This window comes from Mytilus edulis, chromosome 5, assembly GCF_963676685.1.
Source record: "Mytilus edulis chromosome 5, xbMytEdul2.2, whole genome shotgun sequence".
NCBI lineage: Eukaryota > Metazoa > Mollusca > Bivalvia > Mytilida > Mytilidae > Mytilus > Mytilus edulis.
In genome coordinates this window covers 27,841,222-27,861,040 of record NC_092348.1, presented here as the reverse complement: position 1 = coordinate 27,861,040, position 19,819 = coordinate 27,841,222, and the positions used below count along the sequence as shown (strand labels likewise).

Genomic DNA, 19,819 nt, shown 5'->3' with positions numbered 1-19,819 from the left:
ATCAGCAACGTCACAATGTCTGAGGAGAAGTTATCAGCGATTCACAGTGTAAGAGGAGACTTAATCAAGCTTGCTTAGTCAAGCATAAAATGTCTAAGGGAGAGGAAAAAGATCAGTAATAGAACAATAAATTGATTATCAGGTTTTCTGTGTATAAATATCATAAAATATCAGACGTTCAGCACAATGTGATGCTTTCTTGCTTTATCGCTGCACTCACATGCCAAAAAGGTTCACATTGTGTCTCATGGCTTATATTTTACGAATGTGTAGAATACCATATAATCTATTCTTATTCATTCTTACTGTATTTTTTGGGTACTTGTTTGATACCACTTTTGTGGATTTCAAGGGTACAGATGAACCATGAATTTAAATGATCAATAAATTACAAATTTTCTATAAGGTTTTATGCAGACTTTGGCAAATTGTGACTTGGATGGAGAGTTGTCTCATTGGCACTCATACCACATCTTCTTATATATCTATTTGGCAAAACCAGGAAATCGAATAATCATGAAAATGCAAGTTTCTCCTCAATCCATGCAAATTTGTACCCACAAATATAAAGGGATCACAGTCTTACGATTAATAAGACAGCTTTAATTGGTATGTGGGAACCTTGCAAGGTCTTCATTTCTGTCAGACAAGGTTCATTGGACCCTAACCTCATTTGAGGGATCAGTCACCAAGGTTAAGTTTATTTGTTAGGTCTGTTTCTCAGATTCAATTAGCATTAGGTCTTTAGCATTGGTTTTACAGCTGGATGGAAGAAGTCAAGGAACTACAGTAATTCTATTCAACTGTCATACCTTTGAGCCAAAATGTCAGAGGAATACTGATCCTCCCTTTAATACTAACTATAAATAAGACCAACTAGATGTATAAAATTTCTAAAAGTAGATGTAGTATGGTTTCCTATGAGACAACTATACATCAGACACCAAATGATATAGATGTAAGCAACTATAGGTCACTGTACAACCTTTAACAATGAGCAAAACTCATACCCAAAGTAAGATATAAAATGCTGCAACATGACAAAACAGTTCAAACTAGAAAACCAACAGCCAGATTTATGTACAAAAATATCAAATCTGATGTACAGCAACAAATGACAACCACTGAATAACAGGCTCCTGACTTAGGACAGGCTCCTGACTTAGGAAAGGCTCCTGACTTAGGACAGGCTCCTGACTTAGGAAAGGCTCCTGACTTAGGACAGGCTCCTGACTTAGGAAGAGCACATACAAAAGTGGCATGGTTAAACATGTTTGTGTATCCTATTATAATATGGTTTTGTATAAGAAATGATAGTCCTAAAAGTAAGATATCTCAGACAGAAATCCAGTTATTTTTGTATTACTTTAACTAGATCCTTCATTCTGCTAAGACTTACTCATCAAAAGTAAGTTGTGTTGTAGAAAGCATATATATTTTCTATTGTTATGATGCTTATTATTAGACACGCATTTAAAGAAAGAGCTGTGTTACTCATAAATGGATGTATTATTTTACACACTGTCATAAATGTAATCACCGATAGAACATATTCAGGAGATATTTGAATTTTGGTAAGGAAGTTAAATTTATGGCACAATTTTTTATCTGTTTAAGTGCAGTAATACTTTTTAATGCATATTTATAAGTTCAATCAGGCTCACAAGGCCTGAGCAAGGGTGTTAGTTCTTTGCGTGAAGCTTTATCTACATATATTCCAAGATTTTTTCTTATTATGCTTATTCTCAGTAAAATTAAATCATGATCAGTAAAGCAGGCGAAACATATCCATGTGTGCATTCTTGTTTAAGTTTACCATTTCAAGGTAATAAGGGCCCTTGATTATCTGAATAAAGTTTCTGATATTTGTTGAGCTGTATGGATGATAGGGTATTTAGATGAGAAACAGTGCAGATGTTTTTATCTTGCAAGATAATAATTGCAAAAAAATTGTTGTCGGAAGGTATTTATTTTTTCTTATTAATTTTTTTCTGACTTGTTTTTGCTACTGGTAGAAGGAACTTATGAATGTTTTACAAAAAAAATTGTAAAAAAATGTAGTTATACAGTTGAACATAGACAAAAGGGGCTCAAATGTAAAGATACCTTTTTTTTTTTTTTTGGTATTGTGAAAAATATTGACTGAAAATGCATGATTTTGTTGTGTGTGCAAATTGTTGGTCTGTTAGGGCTATTCTATTTTAGCATAACACATCCTCAGGACAACACATTGTTTTGTTTGAAATTTGAAACACAAATGTATTGCCTAAATTTGTATGAACATAAACATCTCATCTTTTTGTGGTTCTCTATGAAATTGAATGTTTTTCTAGGGTGAAATTAAGTTTAAGGTGAAGTAAATGACTACTTTTATACATGTAACATATTTTTCTTAACTTAAATCAAACATATCTATCTTGGAAGGGGGACTGTCTCTTGAAAACAAAAATAATATTAAAGACTATTGAAGTGGGTATAAAACTATTAAGGTTGAATTTTGACTGTTAGAGTCAGAGGTTATGACCCCCGATTATAATCCTCAGAGACATCCTGGATTTGAGCCAGAGACATCTTGTAGCATACCATCTTTTTTGTTACGGCCTTGCCTGGTATTTAAATATTAATGACAAGATTTGAAAATGAGGCTATTTTGGCAGTTCATACAGTGTTGCATTAAACTAAAAAAGTATGAAGTCCTGATGCAAATATGTAAGACAAAACTCAAAACTTCAAAAATATTAATACTGAAGTCTGGCATACTTATATTTTATGAACATCTTGCTGCAGGTGTCAATTTTTGTGGTCAGATTTGATATTTTTGTGGTCAAATTTGATATTTTTAAGGGATTCTTATTTCTTGGTATCCTCATGTGTCCCTATCCAAATGAATATTATGACAAATTCACAGTAATCATGGCACAGATTCCTAAGTTGACTTTATTATACGAAATTTCCATAATTGTTCTTAAATTTTCCAGAAAATTGTACCAAATTTGAATGATCTTTTTTTCTATTTACCCGTACTTGTGAAGCTATTAGAATGGTTGCATATTTTGTAAAAACATTGCATACCTCTGTAAGGTAAAGGTAAAGAACTTATTCAGAAATATATTATATTTAATGTACCTCTTAATAAGGAAAAAAAGAAACAAAACAAAGTTGTTAATTAAAAAAGGGTAATGAAAAATTATAGTTATTTATTTATATCTTTTCATTTGCAGGACAGAAACACATTTCACAGGTTTGACAAGTTCAATGCCAAGTACAACCCCATTGGACAAAGTCGACTCAGAGAGATCTTCATTAAAACTGATAATTACGTCAATGGAAAATACTTTGGTCAAGTCCTCAAGGTAATTTTACAACAGTTGTATATCGTTTCTGTCTGTTATTGCAAAAAAATAGAACCTTTCCCCAAATCAGTTGATGTTTACCTGTCCATTTAAATATTTGCAAATTGAATCCTCCCATTGATTTAAATACAATAGCTATTGCTCTCTGTGGAGTGTATTCAATGAAGTAAGTCCAATTTGACTGACTTGGTCCAATATCATAGCTAACTATGTCTATATTTATCGGTCTATTGTTGACGACTGTTGAACTCTAGATATCTTTTGGTTATTTGAGTCATTGGGTAGCTGTCTCGTGACATCTCTTATTCATTTCATTGTATTTCATATAAATAGGGTTTTTTTTCAAATTCAAATATCTTAACATTTTGATTAGAAAAAATGGCCTGCATTAACTGATATTTTTGTCCAATGAAATGAAAATAAAACCCTGTTTGCACTAGCTTTTTATAAATCGATCTAAATTTGAATCGATCTAAATAAAACCAGTTAGCGTTCACATTATCTTTAATCCTAACGATCTCTATCGGTCTATTCTGAACCACTGCGTTCACACATGTAATAATGCAATCGATCTGACCTTATTATCCCTGTAAATTGTAAACACTGTGTATAAATAAAAATATCTAATTAAATTAATGTGTTGATACACATGCTTGCAAAAAAAATAATGGATGAAGTTATTGTTTCACTTGAATTACAAGTCAAATGTTGATACTGCTGTTCATATAGTTTTTCGTTAATTTTCAGCCCTTTTGTGTTGGTCATCCATTTTGTAATCAATTGCACATGTAAATTTGCCGACATACATGCGCACAAATTATTTTGGATTCAATCATACTAGTTTAGATCGATCTCTGTTTTCACATATAAATTTAGATAGGTTCACTTTAGATCAATTCAAACTAGACTACATCTCTTGGTGTTTTAGTTCAGACCGATTCAAGATAAATTCAAAGCATTCACATTGGGCTTACATCAATCTAAAGTGAACCGATCTAGTTTAAATCAATCTAAATATCCAAGTGTGAACGGGGTCTAAGGTTATCCAATTTTTTGTTACAAAAATGGCTCTGGTGCAGAACTTTTTGATATTTTTATTTTAATTTTAGTGTATACAGCAATAAGACAGCAATGCAACAATACTAAAATAAGATAAAAGACATCTTAATAAAGATTTGTCTAAAATTAATGTAGGCAAGTGCCTGTAGAATTTCAAAATAATTACGTTGTCTTTCATTATCAACTGACACATGAAAGCTGGAAATAGTCATAATTGATAATATATGTTTTTTTTATCATACTATTGAATAATAAAGTAGATCTGAGGTCTATTTGACTATTTCCAACCTAATTTTAGCCTGGTTCGTATTCATTAGGTCAATTGGACTATTTCTAACATAATTTTAGCCTGAGTCATATTCATGAGGTCTATTGGACTATTTCTAACATAATTTTAGCCTGGTTCATATTCATGAGGTCTATTGGACTATTTCTAACATAATTTTAGCCTGGGTCATATTCATGAGGTCTATTGGACTATTTCAAACATAATTTTAGCCTGGTTTATATTCATGATTCTATTTAGAATTTATAACTTCAAGAATAAAGATCCTATCGAGTTAAAATTACAGATCTAAAAACTTTTAATCAAAGTCCTGATATAGAATTTGTTATTCGTTTTATTTTTAGGAAGTGATGAGTGACCTGGAGGAGAGTAAATATCAGAATGCTGAGTACAGACTCTCTATTTATGGTCGATCTCGTGACGAGTGGGACAAACTAGCTAAGTGGGCAGTTACCCACAAAGTGTACTCAAATAATGTAAGATGGCTTATCCAGGTGCCAAGATTATAGTAAGTTTAGTCAAACACACCACAAGTATCAAATGAACATCCCCTAATTCCTTAAAGCTTAATTTGTTGAGTATATGATAAACACACACACATAAAGTTTGCTTATTTGTTATGGGAAACATGAAATTGTTTTCGATGGTCAACATAAAAACAATTGCTGAAAATGTCACTAGTTATTAAATAATTTCATTATGATTTAATTGCACTTTACACTTACGTTTCTGCAGAACTTTGCTTGTAAATGATATGAATTTACGAGCATTTTACAAAACATTAAATCATATACCCTTAAAAGGTAAAATAAATTCACTTATTCCTGTAAAGCACGAAATGTCCCCTACCCCCACCTCACCCAATTAGTAAAAGGTAAAATTCAGACATCTCTTATATAAACTTTAACCTATAATTTCTTAGCAATAATTATAAAGGTTTTATATTAATTTCTTGCAGAGAAAAATTGGTTGCTTATATAAGGAATCACTGAAGCGTGACTGGAGCAGGCCCCCTCTTAGGTCAGTCAGTGGGCCCCCACTTATGAAAATTTCTGAATCTGCCACTGTCTTGATGTCAATGTCAAGGTCAAGTAATGGTCACAACCTTTGACATGTATAATGTTAATTGTGTTTTGAGTTTTAACTTTGTAGTTTTAACAGTCCACATCCCTGGAAATGTTACTTGTTGATTTTCAATGGAATTTCTGTAAATTTAAAAAAAATAAAGATGAAATAGATTCCAAAAAGGATCACCCATTAGTGTATATCAGACTAAATTTTGCTGGACTTATGCTACAAGTAAAAAAATAAGCTTAATTGAGTGTTTAAATAGAATTCATTTAAAACCCTCAGCTGAATACCATCAATAATGAAACAAGAATACAAATATATCTAAATTGTCTAAATGATTGTTAATTGAAAGTTATTGTGAAAGAGATGTTATATTGGAAAATTACTAGTTGGAAGGATGACTTAAATTATTTTCATCCATTTCACAGAGAAAAAAAATTGTTGTTCTGACAAAGAACATAAAAAGCATAGACATCTATAGAACTTTTTTTTTTAATTTGAAACTTTTTAATATTTAAAAGTGAATAAATTATTTTTACAGTGATGTTTACAAGTCAAATAATTTGGTGAACAGTTTCCAGGATGTACTTGAGAATATTTTCTTGCCCTTATTTGAAGTGACCAACGATCCTAGTTCACATCCAGAGTTACATGCTTTCCTCAGATATGTAAGTAATCTAGGCATTTAAAATAGAATTTGATAATAACGAATGATAAAATGTCTACTAGAAATAGTTATATTTATCGCTATTTTGTGCATTTTTCGTTTGATCTTTTTTTTGTGATAATTTTCATATCATGCTACTGGCTTGAGATGGAAAAATTATCGCTAGAAACTTAGCAGACACGTGGCGTTGCTAACGAAATTGACATGAAATTGACAACGTCGTCATAGGTAAAATAGCGATAAACAGATTATCATTGGTCATCTCAACTTGATTGCCTTTCTCGCTTTCGCCGTCCCGGCTCAAGCGAGAAAATCAATCTCGTTGAGATGATCAACGATAATCTATAAATCTCTATGAAAAAAGAGAGAAAAGATACAAAGGGATCAATCAAATACAATGTAGAAGAAAAACAAACAACACCATGGCCAATCAAATACAATGTAGAAGAAAAACAAACTACACCATGGCCAATCAAATACAATGTAGAAGAAAAACAAACAACACCATGGCCAATCAAATACAATGTAGAAGAAAAACAAACTACACCATGGCCAATTAAATACAATGTAGAAGAAAAACAAACTACACCATGGCCAATCAAATACAATGTAGAAGAAAAACAAACTACACCATGGCCAATCAAATACAATGTAGAAAAAAACAAACAACACCATGGCCAATCAAATACAATGTAGAAGAAAAACAACAACACCATGGCCAATCAAATACAATGTAGAAGAAAAACAAACAACACCATGGCCAATCAAATACAATGTAGAAGAAAAACAAACAACACCATGGCCAATCAAATACAATGTAGAAAAAAACAAACAACACCCTGGACAATAGAATACAATGTAGAAGAAAAAACAAACAACACCATGGCCAATAAAATACAATGTAGAAGAAAAACAAACTACACCATGGACAATAAAATACAATGTAGAAGAAAAAACAAACAACACCATGGCCAATCAAATACAAAGTAGAAGAAAAACAAACAACACCATGGCCAATAAAGTACAATGTAGAAGAAAAACAAACAACACCATGGCCAATTAAAAACAATGTAGACGAAAAACAAACAACACAGTGGCCAATAAAAAAATGATGAAAAGGCAAACAAAAGTCCACAGAACATTACATCTTTAAAAAAACAAACAACACCATGGCCAATCAAATACAATGTAGAAGAAAAACAAACTACACCATGGACAATAAAATACAATGTAGAAGAAAAACAAACAACACCATGGCCAATAAAATACAATGTAGAAGAAAATCAAACACCATGGCCAATCAAATACAATGTAGAAGAAAAACAAACAACACCATGGTCAATAAAATACAATGTAGAAGAAAAGCAAACAACACCATGGCCAATAAAATACAATGTAGAAGAAAAACAAACAACACCATGGCCAATAAAGTACAATGTAGAAGAAAAACAAACAACACCATGGCCAATTAAAAACAATGTAGACGAAAAACAAACAACACAGTGGCCAATAAAAAAATGATGAAAAGGCAAACAAAAGTCCACAGAACATTACATCTTTAAAAAAATTAATTATAGAATGGTACAAAATCTTAACTGAATTCTCTATCTATGTGTAATATAGTAAAGGGATTTAGAAAAGAAAAACCATGCACACAAACTGACCTATAGTTAACTTTTACATAATTTGGTCTCTGGTGGAGAGTTGTCTCATTGGCTATCATACCACATCTTCTTAATTCTATAAAGGGAGTATGACAGTATTTCAAGTATTTATATTAGATGGGAAGGTCATTGTGTAATATAGTAAAGACATTGAAAGGTGTAAATTTGATTCTGGGTAGATGTGCTCATTATAATTACAAAAAAATAGAAAAAGGAAGTTATCTCCCCTTGTATGGCAAAGTTGATTGGTTTTTTTATTAAAAATAAAAAATATTCTGTATTTGTAAAAAACAGTCGTAAAATATGATAAAACACATGTTTTTTTCATTTTGATAGATGAAAAGTCTTGAATTACATTATTCTCTCAAAATTTGCACATTTATAAAAGATCTAGAACAATAATTTTATGCTATTTTACTACCAAAGACGGTAGAAGACACCAGATGCACCTTAACCAGCCCATGACTATAGAGAATTCAATTGCACATTGTGCATTCTTAAACCCAAATAATAGTAAACAAAAATTAGTGCATGATATATTAATTGATATGTTCAAGCCACAATTATTGACGAAGGGAGACAACTCATTCAAAATACTGCATAGATATGTTTCTTTGCTTAATTTTTATTCACAATGCACATTGAAAGAATTATGCACCCCTCTCAGTGCTCACAGCCACTTTAATTAAGAAGCTATATATATGATTTTAATTTATTATAACATTCTAATCCTTGAACAGGTATCTGGAATTGACTCTGTAGATGATGAATCTAAATCAGAACATATCCAGTTTACTAAGGATACACCTGAACCAGAAGACTGGACTGGATTGGACAATCCTCCATATACATACTACTTATACTTTATGTATGCTAATCTGGCTGTTCTAAACCACTTCAGAAGGTATGGGGTTTAACAAAGAAATTAAAGACCACACATCTAGTAATAGATAAGTTTGAATGCTAAGTTCACTGTGAACACAAAGAAGAGATTTAGTCCTTTTCATTTGTATATTTGAATAAAAGGATATGTTGGGTATATGTCATTAAGACAGCAACTAAATGATACAAAAAAAAACTGTAGAAATCTAGAGGCAAACTGAAGGTTTTTCAACAATAGACAAGTGTCTTAACAATATGTCATGTTCGAAATCTCAAAAGCCATTGAAAAAGTTGTGAATAAATTTAACAGAGACCAGGGATCTCCATGGCCTGTTTAACGATGGCGCCCCGCCATCGTTCAAATGTCTTGCGCCATCGTCAAATGACTCGCCCCATCGTTAAATTGTCTTGCGCCATCGTTAAATTGTCTTGCGCCATCGTTCAAAACTTCATCATTTGTTGTAGCCCGACGCCATTTTTTTATCAATTATAATCAAATGCATGTAATTGCATAACCCTTAGGCTTTTTATGTTATAGTCCAACACAGTTCTAATGCCTGAGGGATATCCGGATTAAGATCGCTAATCACTTGTACCTGAGCTTGTACAGGTAGATCAATAAACCAGACAGGAGAATACTATCTGAGGGTAGACGATCCATTTGTCGAATTAATCAACTAAGTTTCAGCAAATGATTATGATAATTTAGATTAAATTAATAAATTAATAATCCAGTAACAAAGAAAACAGTTTAACAAGTCGAACACATGCTTTATTTTGACTTACGCAATCAGCATCCCCCTGTTTTAAGAAGAACAAAATAAGACGCAAAACAGTAAATATTATTTCATCGCATATAACTCGAGTACTGCTGTAACGATAATTTAGAATTACTTTAAAAGTTTAAAAGTAAAAACTTATAAATATTTCCTGTAAAGAAATATCGTATCGTAATTCCGAATTCATTTCGTATATTACAATCAAATTGATACATCCGCGTTTCCGGTTTCTATTCAGACTCGAAAGATGCATGTTGCAAAGCATCAATTTGTCAGATAAAGTCATTAAAAACCTTTTCATTTGCTTTACAAATCTCTTTAACCTTTTACATAACCCGTACGAATCGTTTTGTTGTTGCTGCAAATCAGCCATACTGGTAATGGGTTCTGAATTTGACAGTGTCCATGAAAAATAAGCTCCACATCATATGATTTTAAACCCCCCATAACAATTACCAAAAATACAAGAAATCTACATGGGGACCTTCATGACAGATTTTGGTCATTCTCGACTAAGGGGGGACCATGAAGACTTGGCATTTGAATGATTAAAAACGGCAATAAATGAACATATTGATACTTCTAATTCTATAATGAAAATTCAAATAAATATAATTTAGATAAGCAATGAATTAGCATGTTCACCATTCCTTGTATGGAGGGATAAAATACTTCCTATCGTGCTACACTGTACAGCGTAGACATGGTTTGTAATGGTGAAAGTTCCTCCATGGTTCAATTTTCATCCATGGAGATCCCTGAGAGACTATAAAAAATCTGCCATGAATACCAAATATTCCTAGTAGACAAAAACATTTAGTTACAACCTAAGACAACATTACTTGTGACAAGCACATGCACATGAAACAGGGTTATAAACTATTACAGTACAGAAAGAATTAACAATGCAATGCACAAAATTAAATTTGTTAAGAATTTCAATGCAGAAGAAAGAAAAGAAACATTTTAGTTTTGTTTCAAATTATAAGTTAACTTATTGATGTTCATTCCAGAAATACTGGAATGAATGAATAAACAACAGCACTATGATTATAACCTCTATCAATGATATCATTTAGCCAAAGAGAAAGTGTCAAAGGACAATTCCTAATCTTGTTAGCTTTATAAATATTATTAATGTAAAAAACTGGTTGTTTAGTACCATTTTTTATTATTTGCTGCAGGTGGAATCATACTTTCACAATAATCACTAGATTAAATACAATTTGATCATTTACTTTATTGCTTTACAGAGAGAGAGGAATGCACACACTTGTCCTGAGACCACATTGTGGTGAGGCAGGAAATGTTACACATCTTGTAGCAGGTTTCCTATTTGCAGAAAACATTTCCCATGGCTTAGTTCTAAGAAAGGTATGGATTTCAACTAACCATTACTCTTCTGAAACCTCTAGGCTCATTTCAACTAAATTTATCCTGAAGCATCCTTAGAGTGTCTAAATTAATTTTCATTACCAATGACCAACTAACAGGCCTCCATGGCTAAAATAGAACACACATTTGGGGTTTAAATGATACAGTCACACACACATACACTTATTTAGATTTTGACAAAATTTTAGAGTGTACTTTTAGCTCACCTGGCTGAAAGGCCAGAGTGAGCTTTCCTCATCACTTGGCGTCTGTTATCGTCATCTGTCGTTGTTATCTGTTACATAAATCTTCTCCTCTGAAATTACTGGGCCAAATTTAACCAAACTTGGCCACAATCATAAATAAATAAATTTAGTGTTTTACTGTCTTCTGATTGGTTAAAATTATTAGTTTTATTTTCAATGTTGTCAATTTTGATTGCGACACGCTTCGCGGATTATTCAATGTGAAGAGTCAAAAATTAGTTTTATGGTTCAATAAATTCAAAATAGATAATAGCCATATATTAATTAGGGTATCTAGTTTTAAAAATATGTCCAATGACCCCCACCTGCCAATTGACATGGATAAAAATAGATTATAGCGGTAAAAGTTTTTTCTGTTATCTTGAAAAAAGCTATGAATAGAGAAAATCGGACAGGTGTAGGATATTCAGAATGTTAAGATCTACCTGCTGTCCATTTTCATCAAAACTGCCAGACAACTTCTTGTAGGAGTTATTGCCCTTTGTTAAATGTCAAATATTACTGATTTTTTTTCATTTTCGCCTATTATTTTGAAAACAGTAATAAATAGAGAGAAACTTTAAATAGGAAAAGTGATCAAACAGACACGATCTACAAATAAGTTAACATGGGTGAAATTGTCAGAAGTCTCCTTATTGGAGTCATTGCCTTTTTATGACGAATTCTACCATTTTTTTTATCTTACATAAATCTTCTTCTCTGAAACTTTTCTGAATCAACAAAAATTGGTACCCAAAAAAATAAAGGAATTCATAGTATTTTCAGTAAGCATGGAATTTGGATATTGACTAAAAATAAGATTTTTATACAAGTTTTGTTTGCTGTAGGTTTCTGTTCTCCAGTATCTGTACTACATGTCACAGATAGGATTAACTGTCACCTCTTAGTAATAACCCATTATTTTGTAGGTTCCTGTACTCCAGTATCTGTACTATATGTCACAGATAGGGATAGCTATGTCACCACTGAGTAATAACTCATTATTCCTCAACTATCAGCGCAATCCACTGCCAGAATACTTCAACAGAGGGCTGAATGTATCCCTGTCCACAGATGATCCACTGCAGTTCCATTTCACTAAGGTAAATTAAATTATGTAACATGATTTGTCTGTACACAATTTTACTCCACCAAAAAGATGTGAGATTTTCAAAACATTTCTACCATCAATGTACAACATTTATTTTCTGCCGATGTCTAATCTTTCTAAGCTATTGCTGTTGTATTAAGTATACTGTGGATTCATCATTATTCCTTGGATACTAATTTTCATGGGTTTCGTGTGTACAGGTAAACCACGAATTTAAAAGTTCAAGGAATTACAAATTTTCTATAGCCTTTGTATGTAGATTTTGGCAAAACCACGAAATCAATTGTCCACGAAAATGCAAGTTTTCCTCAATCCACGAAAATTTATACCCACGAAAATAAATGCATCCACAGTATGCAGGGAAGTTTCTACACTTCACTTTTATACATCTGTAGCCCTTTTCACAAAAAATCTTAAGTGTAAAATTAATCTTACGATAAAAATATTTAGTTGAATTGTTTTTTAAAGGAATATTTTAGACTTACGATAAATTTTACACTTAAATTTTTTTGTTAAAGGGATACTGAATTGTTGTTTTATTTGAAGAAAATTATATTTGAATAATATTTGTATCACATTTTTTTAGGCAAAGAAGGGAGAAGTAAAGCTTCAGTTAGGTTATCAACTGCCTAATAAGGGAATTAAGTACTAGTATTGAAAATTCACTTGAAAACCCAACATGTGAAACAGTTGTGGATACTAAATTGTGATTTCAATTTTCCTTTTGTGAACATTCCATTTGTATGTAGAAAAATTTCAGCAGCACCTGCATATTGAGTAAATACCTGCCAATTGATAGCATATTCAGAGCTTGCATTTGCTACCATGATTTTGTTGATAAAAGGTAGCTGCCTACTAGAAAGCTATATATAGAACCAAGGATGAAGTAATCCCATTATTAAATGTACAGGCATTATCATGATTTGGTTGACCATTATGGAATATCTTTCTCAAAGATGACCAATGGATACGTTCCACTTGTTGATTCCACAATGTCCTCTATTCCTCAATCACCTCATGCAACTACCACCAGATTTTTACATGCCATGAGCAACACAACAGGTGGTCCGAGACCACAATTGTCGTCCCTTGATTTTCGTTGTTCACGAATATAGTCCCTAGTGTTGACAGTGGGTTTCTTGCCATTAATTTTTATACCCCTTCCAAATTTATTTCTCCATGATTAATGCCTCAAATTGCAAGTAGGGGGGTAAAATTACACTGTAAAAAAATTTGGGTCCAGAATTTTAAAGGAAAGTAGTGATTTGGTCCAGCTTAAAAAGGTTAAAAATAAGCACTTCAGAAGCTGTCAAAAGATTTCAAGACGCCCTCAACACAAAATTGTCCATATTTTGAGTTAGAGCTGATGAAGTTTTCTATAATTTTGATATAGTTTGTCCCAAAAGTAGTACAACACACTGTAAAAATTTCTTTGAGAAAGCGCAGGTGGGATTTTTTTTATTTTCATTTATGTTCTAAAAGAAATGCACTACGAAATAGCTGTGGTCTCGGACCAGGTGCCACTAATGGAGCAGGAACTGCTTACCCTCTCAGATAACATGAGTTCACATTGGTTTTGATGGGGTTCATGTTTTTTGGAATTTTGAATATGAGCATTTTGGTATTTTATTTCTATCAGAATTAAACTGCATTAAATTCTATACCAGATACATAAAATTATAACATGTGAAATGAAAATAGACTTGAGGTAACCTATCAAATTACAAAAATTACATGATGCTGATAATAATAATGTGGCAATTTTTTTTTTGGTAATTAAAAAAGTACCATTTGTCTAAGTTACAAGATAATTTTATTCTATAATAGGAACCATTGATGGAGGAGTATAGTATTGCTTCCCAGGTATGGAAGCTAAGTTCTTGTGATATGTGTGAGATAGCCAGGAACAGTGTTCTACAGAGTGGATTTGAACATGAGGTATTTATCACAAGGTTAATCATGCATGCTGTTTTACTTCATTTGGGGGTTAGTTGGTTTGACCTTAAGTTATTAATGAATATAAAAATAAGAAGATGTGGAATGATAAGACAACTCTCCACCAGAGACTAAATGATGCAGAAGTTACTAACTATAGATTATCGTACGGCCTTCAACAATGAGCTAAACCCATACCACATAGTTAGCAATAAAAGGCCCCTAAATGACAAATGTAAAATAATTCAAATGAGAAAACTAACGGCCTGATTATATACAAAACAATATGATATAAAGCAACAAACTACAACCTTTGAATTTCTATTTGTATTTGTAAAAATATGAAGATGTGGTATAATTGCCAATGAAACAACTTTCCACCAGAGACCAAATGACATAGAAGTTAACAACTATAGGTCACCAATTGCAATGGCCTTCAACAATGAGCAAAACCCATACCGCATAGTCATCTATAAAAGGCCCTGAAATGACAAATGTAAAACAATTCAAACGAGAAAACAGGCAGGGTATTTATACATCCCTACAACAACAAAAAATTTTAAACAAAATTTGGGTAAATGTATTGAAGAATTTTTGGTAGGCTTGTTTGTTATTCTGTATAAACTAATTTTCTGAATTTGATGTATAAAAAAATTAGCACCTCATGTTGTGGTTTACCATTTTTGCTGCAAGTTAATTGTTTTTTACTTGGTATTAAATTAATATAGAGATCCATTTTGTCACATCTTGTGATCAATTTTTTTGGCAATGGTCAATGGCAGTCAGCAGGGTTTAAGAACATCAGTTGTTCGACCTGTTAGTCAAATGCGTTTTGTTATATTTTTTTTTTCTCACTCTTTTGGTCTTTTGGAAAATGTTGTTTCTGCTGTATAGAGACCTCTCTACAACGAAATTTGTTACATGCACAAGTATAAAAATTGCGGTTTTTATCCAACGCAATCATAATGATTAGACGAGTTGTATATATATATGACTTGACTTTTGAAAAAAAAAATATATGATGTGTCCTGCAAGCTACCACTTGACTCTTGAAACAAAAATTATATGATGTGTCATGCAAGCTACCACTTGACTTTTGAAAAAAAATATGTAGTGTGGCATTCAAGCAACCACTCGAATTAAGTAAAATGTTAAAACATTGAATCAGTAAAAAAAGAAAACAAAATTTCAGTCTAAATTTTATTAAATAATATTTTGAAGTAGCTGAATTTTCAATATATATTAGTATTGAGAGAGAACAAACCTATATTTACTTTATACATCCAATTCCTTTTTTTTTTAAGGTAAAACAGAACTGGCTTGGACTGAATTACACCAAAGAAGGGGTAGCAGGAAATGATGTGACAAGAACAAATGTTTCCGGTATCCGTGTGGCATATCGATACGAATCCCTAGTGAATGAGCTACGCTGTATCTCAAGTGGTGTTAAGTCATATGATAAATCTCGTAAATCTGAAAACTCATTGTCATCCTCCTAGACTTTCATATGGACGTTTTGGGGTCATTTGTGAAAAAGAGAGGACTTATAAGATTCTTTATTTATTTTCTTGTTGTTATTGTCTGCTTCAGCCAACAGTTTTATTTCAATTTCTCAAAAGAACCAATCAAACTTAAACAAATCTTTAAAAGTGTTATATTGCACAATTGAATGTTCTAATATCATTGAATATTTAGGATTTCCTTTAGCCAAACATGAGCTTTTGCATAGTTTATCCGTGGTGTGCATATCATATCTACAAGGTGGTCTGTAACTATCAATTTTTATCTGCTGATTAAATTTTGGGGATTCCCATGGCTAAGCAATGATATCTACATGGTTCGTTTGAGCTATATTCAAGTTTTATATAAAACACATTTTATGCTACTTAAATTTGTGTAAATTTTGTTTATAGGAAGGGAAGTATTTCACTGCCTTTCTTTTCTCATTGATTTTAGGGGTTTCCTAACCCAAAACAGGCACTTAGTCATTAGTCACACTGAAGTGTACCACTTGATAAAAGCTGTGGCAGGTGGCTCATTTATGTTGCCAGTGAAATTGGGATAACATTGTTTTGTTTTTGAGATATAAGTGGCTTCATGTAAGTCTGTTATATGTTATAAAAGTGTGTTTGACTTAGCTGCTTTTAAATAGCATTAATTCATAATGGTTAACATTAAAGCTTTGTTGATGGATTGAATATCAATATAAAGCTATTTTTTAAGGTCTTAATAATGCTTAGTATACATGGTGAACAATTAGTAATAAACACATTAGGCTATTTTTTACCATCATTCATTTTGTTTAAATATCTTACATGTATTTTCTTAGTATTTGTTGATGCAATCATTTTGTTTTTGTTAGACCACAATGTTCAAGTATTTTTTAATGGCTTTTAAGTTTTATTCACAATGTAAGTAGTAAAATTGTTATTGTATAAAGCATAACTATGAGAATGACAGATGTTATTTCCATATGTTTTGCATTTCAATTACTTCTTTTTATGTATACAGAATTTCTTATTGTATTGTTGAACAAAAGAATGTTAAGTGTATAACTAAATGAAAAAAGAGCTTAGCTTTTTTTTAGCTTTGGATTTTTTCGTTTTATTAAATTTGAGTATACTTTTTTTCCAAGTGTCATAATGGGAATGTATTTCAATCTAAGAATTCAAAGACAACAAAACTTTATGTGTTCAGGTTTCTATTGTTCAAAACAAAAGTTTAAACAAATATTTTGTATGTTAGTAAAAAAAAATATTGGTTTTACATGGAACATCCAGGTTATTAATATGGGTGATCATGATAGGTTAATTATCGTCTTAATACCCTTACAAAGCAAAATTATTTATTTGTAAACTGTGATATAAGTAAAGGATCTCACTTATATATTATTAGTGTATGCCAAATTTGTTGACAAATAAATGTTTTGTGTAAATATACATATATACAAAAAAATGTACTATGTAAAATACAGTTGACAATGTCATAAAAAGGTGTTGTGAAAGTGAAGTATCTTGTGATGAATTGGGTTTTTAAGAGAATCATAAACATTTTTTCACCTAACTTAGATGAAATGTGTTCACTACATATATACAAACTTTTGGATAAAGCGGGTTTTCAACATTGATACAAACTTTTATTCCTTCATTTTATTTTATTTTAATCTATAGCTCAACATGTGCAAGCTACTCAGATATTTAGAGCTTTAACAAATATTTATGAAAAGATGACTTTTCTAATTCACCGAAATAGCTTTAAAGTGGCATTATTGAAAACTATTTATAGATAGTTATGAGGTGCTTTTTTTCTTCACTGCCATCAGTGAATAATGTGAAGTATTGTATTGTATTTTATAGAATAATATATAAGTTAAACAACACTGCCTATCAGTTGCTATTGTAATGTATTGTATTGTAATTTATAGAAATAGATCAAAGTTAATAGAATGCAGTAAAACCATATTTTATTGTATATATTGTAAACTTAAATATCCATGAAGTTATATAGTCAGTTATCCTTCTATAAAGTAGAGTTGTTCCATTACAAATATATTTCCTACCCAATAAAGGCAGGCATGTTCTGTGTCTGCTTTTGTTGTTGTTCTATTATTATAAACAACATTCCATTAGAAAACATACTGTATTTGGTCATGTATAATACACACTTTTTAAGATTTAGACACAGTGAAAATACACATTTTTATTCTTGATAAAAAAAAATCCTGCAAAATTTAGGGAATCAAACTTGTATAATTCAAAATTCCTGAAAGTCAAGATTGTAACAATTAGTTTAAAATATAACTTATCTAATAGTCCTGCAAAATCAATTCTCATATGAGCAATATTAGACCATGCTATATTGTATCTAAGAACCTCTGACAATATGTTGAGGACTATTTTCAGGATTCTGTGCATTTTGTAGTAGTGTGTAATGATCAACCATAATTTGAATGTGATAGGATGTGTGTATCTGACATTTAAAGGTGGGAACATTTCAATTACAGTTATTCGTTAACTGCATGTTTTATTATTGCAATCTCCATTCTTTTCAATCAAATATTGCATTTATAGAGAATATATATCTGAATTTCCAGGAATAAAAAACTATTTAAGCAGTGATATTTTACAACATAAAACAGTGCTATATTTATGTCATTAAAAATTGTGCATAACCAGTTTTTAATGTTCTGTTTTCGTCTTATAAGCAAATTGAGTTAAAATTCTGAACAATTAAGTGCCAAAAAGGTATGGAACTTGAAGAAATCTGAATTATCACTACATTGTATTATAAACATACTGCCTTGTTAAAGTATCTGTGTGTTAATGTGGGTGTTTTCCATATAAACCCTAAACTATGGCATTATGTAACATACTTAGAATGACATATTTGTTTCACTTAATAGATATGTTTGTGTTCATTTGTAAATGAGTGTATCACTTTGTTAATTAATTTTTTAATCAATCTGTAATTTATTGGGGATATTTATTGAAAGATTTTTGCTGTTTTATAGCTGTATAATTAAATGTTGACTTTTATTCAGAAGATTTTAATTTATAGCATTTGCAGATATTTGAAATATCAAAGTTTCCTTTTTAAATTGGCTGAATTCAATATTATTTTGGATAATATATAATTTGAAAAAATAAAACACAACGTATACAGATTTAGAAAAAAAAATATGTTGGTGAAATAAACAAATATTCAAGACCATATTACAAAGATGAAATTAAAAATAAACTATTATTTATAACATTTTTCTTAAACTACAGAGGCTAAAAACATTTAATGTTTGGAGAAATGGCCGAACTTTAGTAATCTTTCAGAGTCCTGTATAACACAACAAACAAAATTCATTGTTGATATTTTACTGGTGATTGATAAGAAGGTGGGCAGTACAAGTACAGGTCTCTGAGCCTAAGACTTAAAAAAATAAATTGTGAAAATGTTATTAAGTCCAGAAACATATTGCTGTTATACCACATGATTGTTAAAGGAGAAATATATCTCTCAGAAGCATAAAATTGTTTGTTGACATATAAATATAAATTATAGAATTATTATTATTGTTTTGATGTTTTCTGTGATTCAATTAAAGTGCAATTTTGGTCAATAAAGATGCCAAAGATTGTAATGAGTTATTTATTTGTACTACCATACCCATATGGAGTTACTTTGTTTCAGAAGGATAAGTTATTCTTGTCAAGAAACATTCCAGACAATACCAAGATCATGAAGTGTTCTTCAAGGCATAACTTATTATTTCTCCAGATTAAAATGCAGACTACAAAATTTGTTTAGATATTGATGTTTTTTATAAACATAAGATTAAAGATTCCTCAGAGACATTCAAACTTATAAATCGATAATAAACCAACTAGCAATGGCAAAAAAGT

The 19,819-nt window shown here is 31.1% G+C and overlaps 1 protein-coding gene across 10 annotated transcripts in view; it reads left to right on the top strand.

Annotated features, from left to right (window-relative positions):
• LOC139523355 (AMP deaminase 2-like) overlaps positions 1–19,552 on the top strand; it is a 49,422-nt gene extending 29,870 nt beyond the window's left edge. For all 10 annotated transcript variants that reach the window (XM_071317262.1, XM_071317263.1, XM_071317260.1 and 7 more), the window contains 8 exons: positions 3,222–3,353; positions 5,043–5,206; positions 6,311–6,437; positions 8,841–9,004; positions 11,015–11,135; positions 12,310–12,483; positions 14,319–14,429; positions 15,731–19,552. In XM_071317262.1, coding sequence (XP_071173363.1) covers positions 3,222–3,353; positions 5,043–5,206; positions 6,311–6,437; positions 8,841–9,004; positions 11,015–11,135; positions 12,310–12,483; positions 14,319–14,429; positions 15,731–15,925 — 1,188 coding nt within the window. In that variant the 3' untranslated portion in view covers positions 15,926–19,552. The remainder of the gene's footprint in view (positions 1–3,221; positions 3,354–5,042; positions 5,207–6,310; positions 6,438–8,840; positions 9,005–11,014; positions 11,136–12,309; positions 12,484–14,318; positions 14,430–15,730) is intronic.
• Positions 19,553–19,819: the final 267 nt, after the last annotated feature.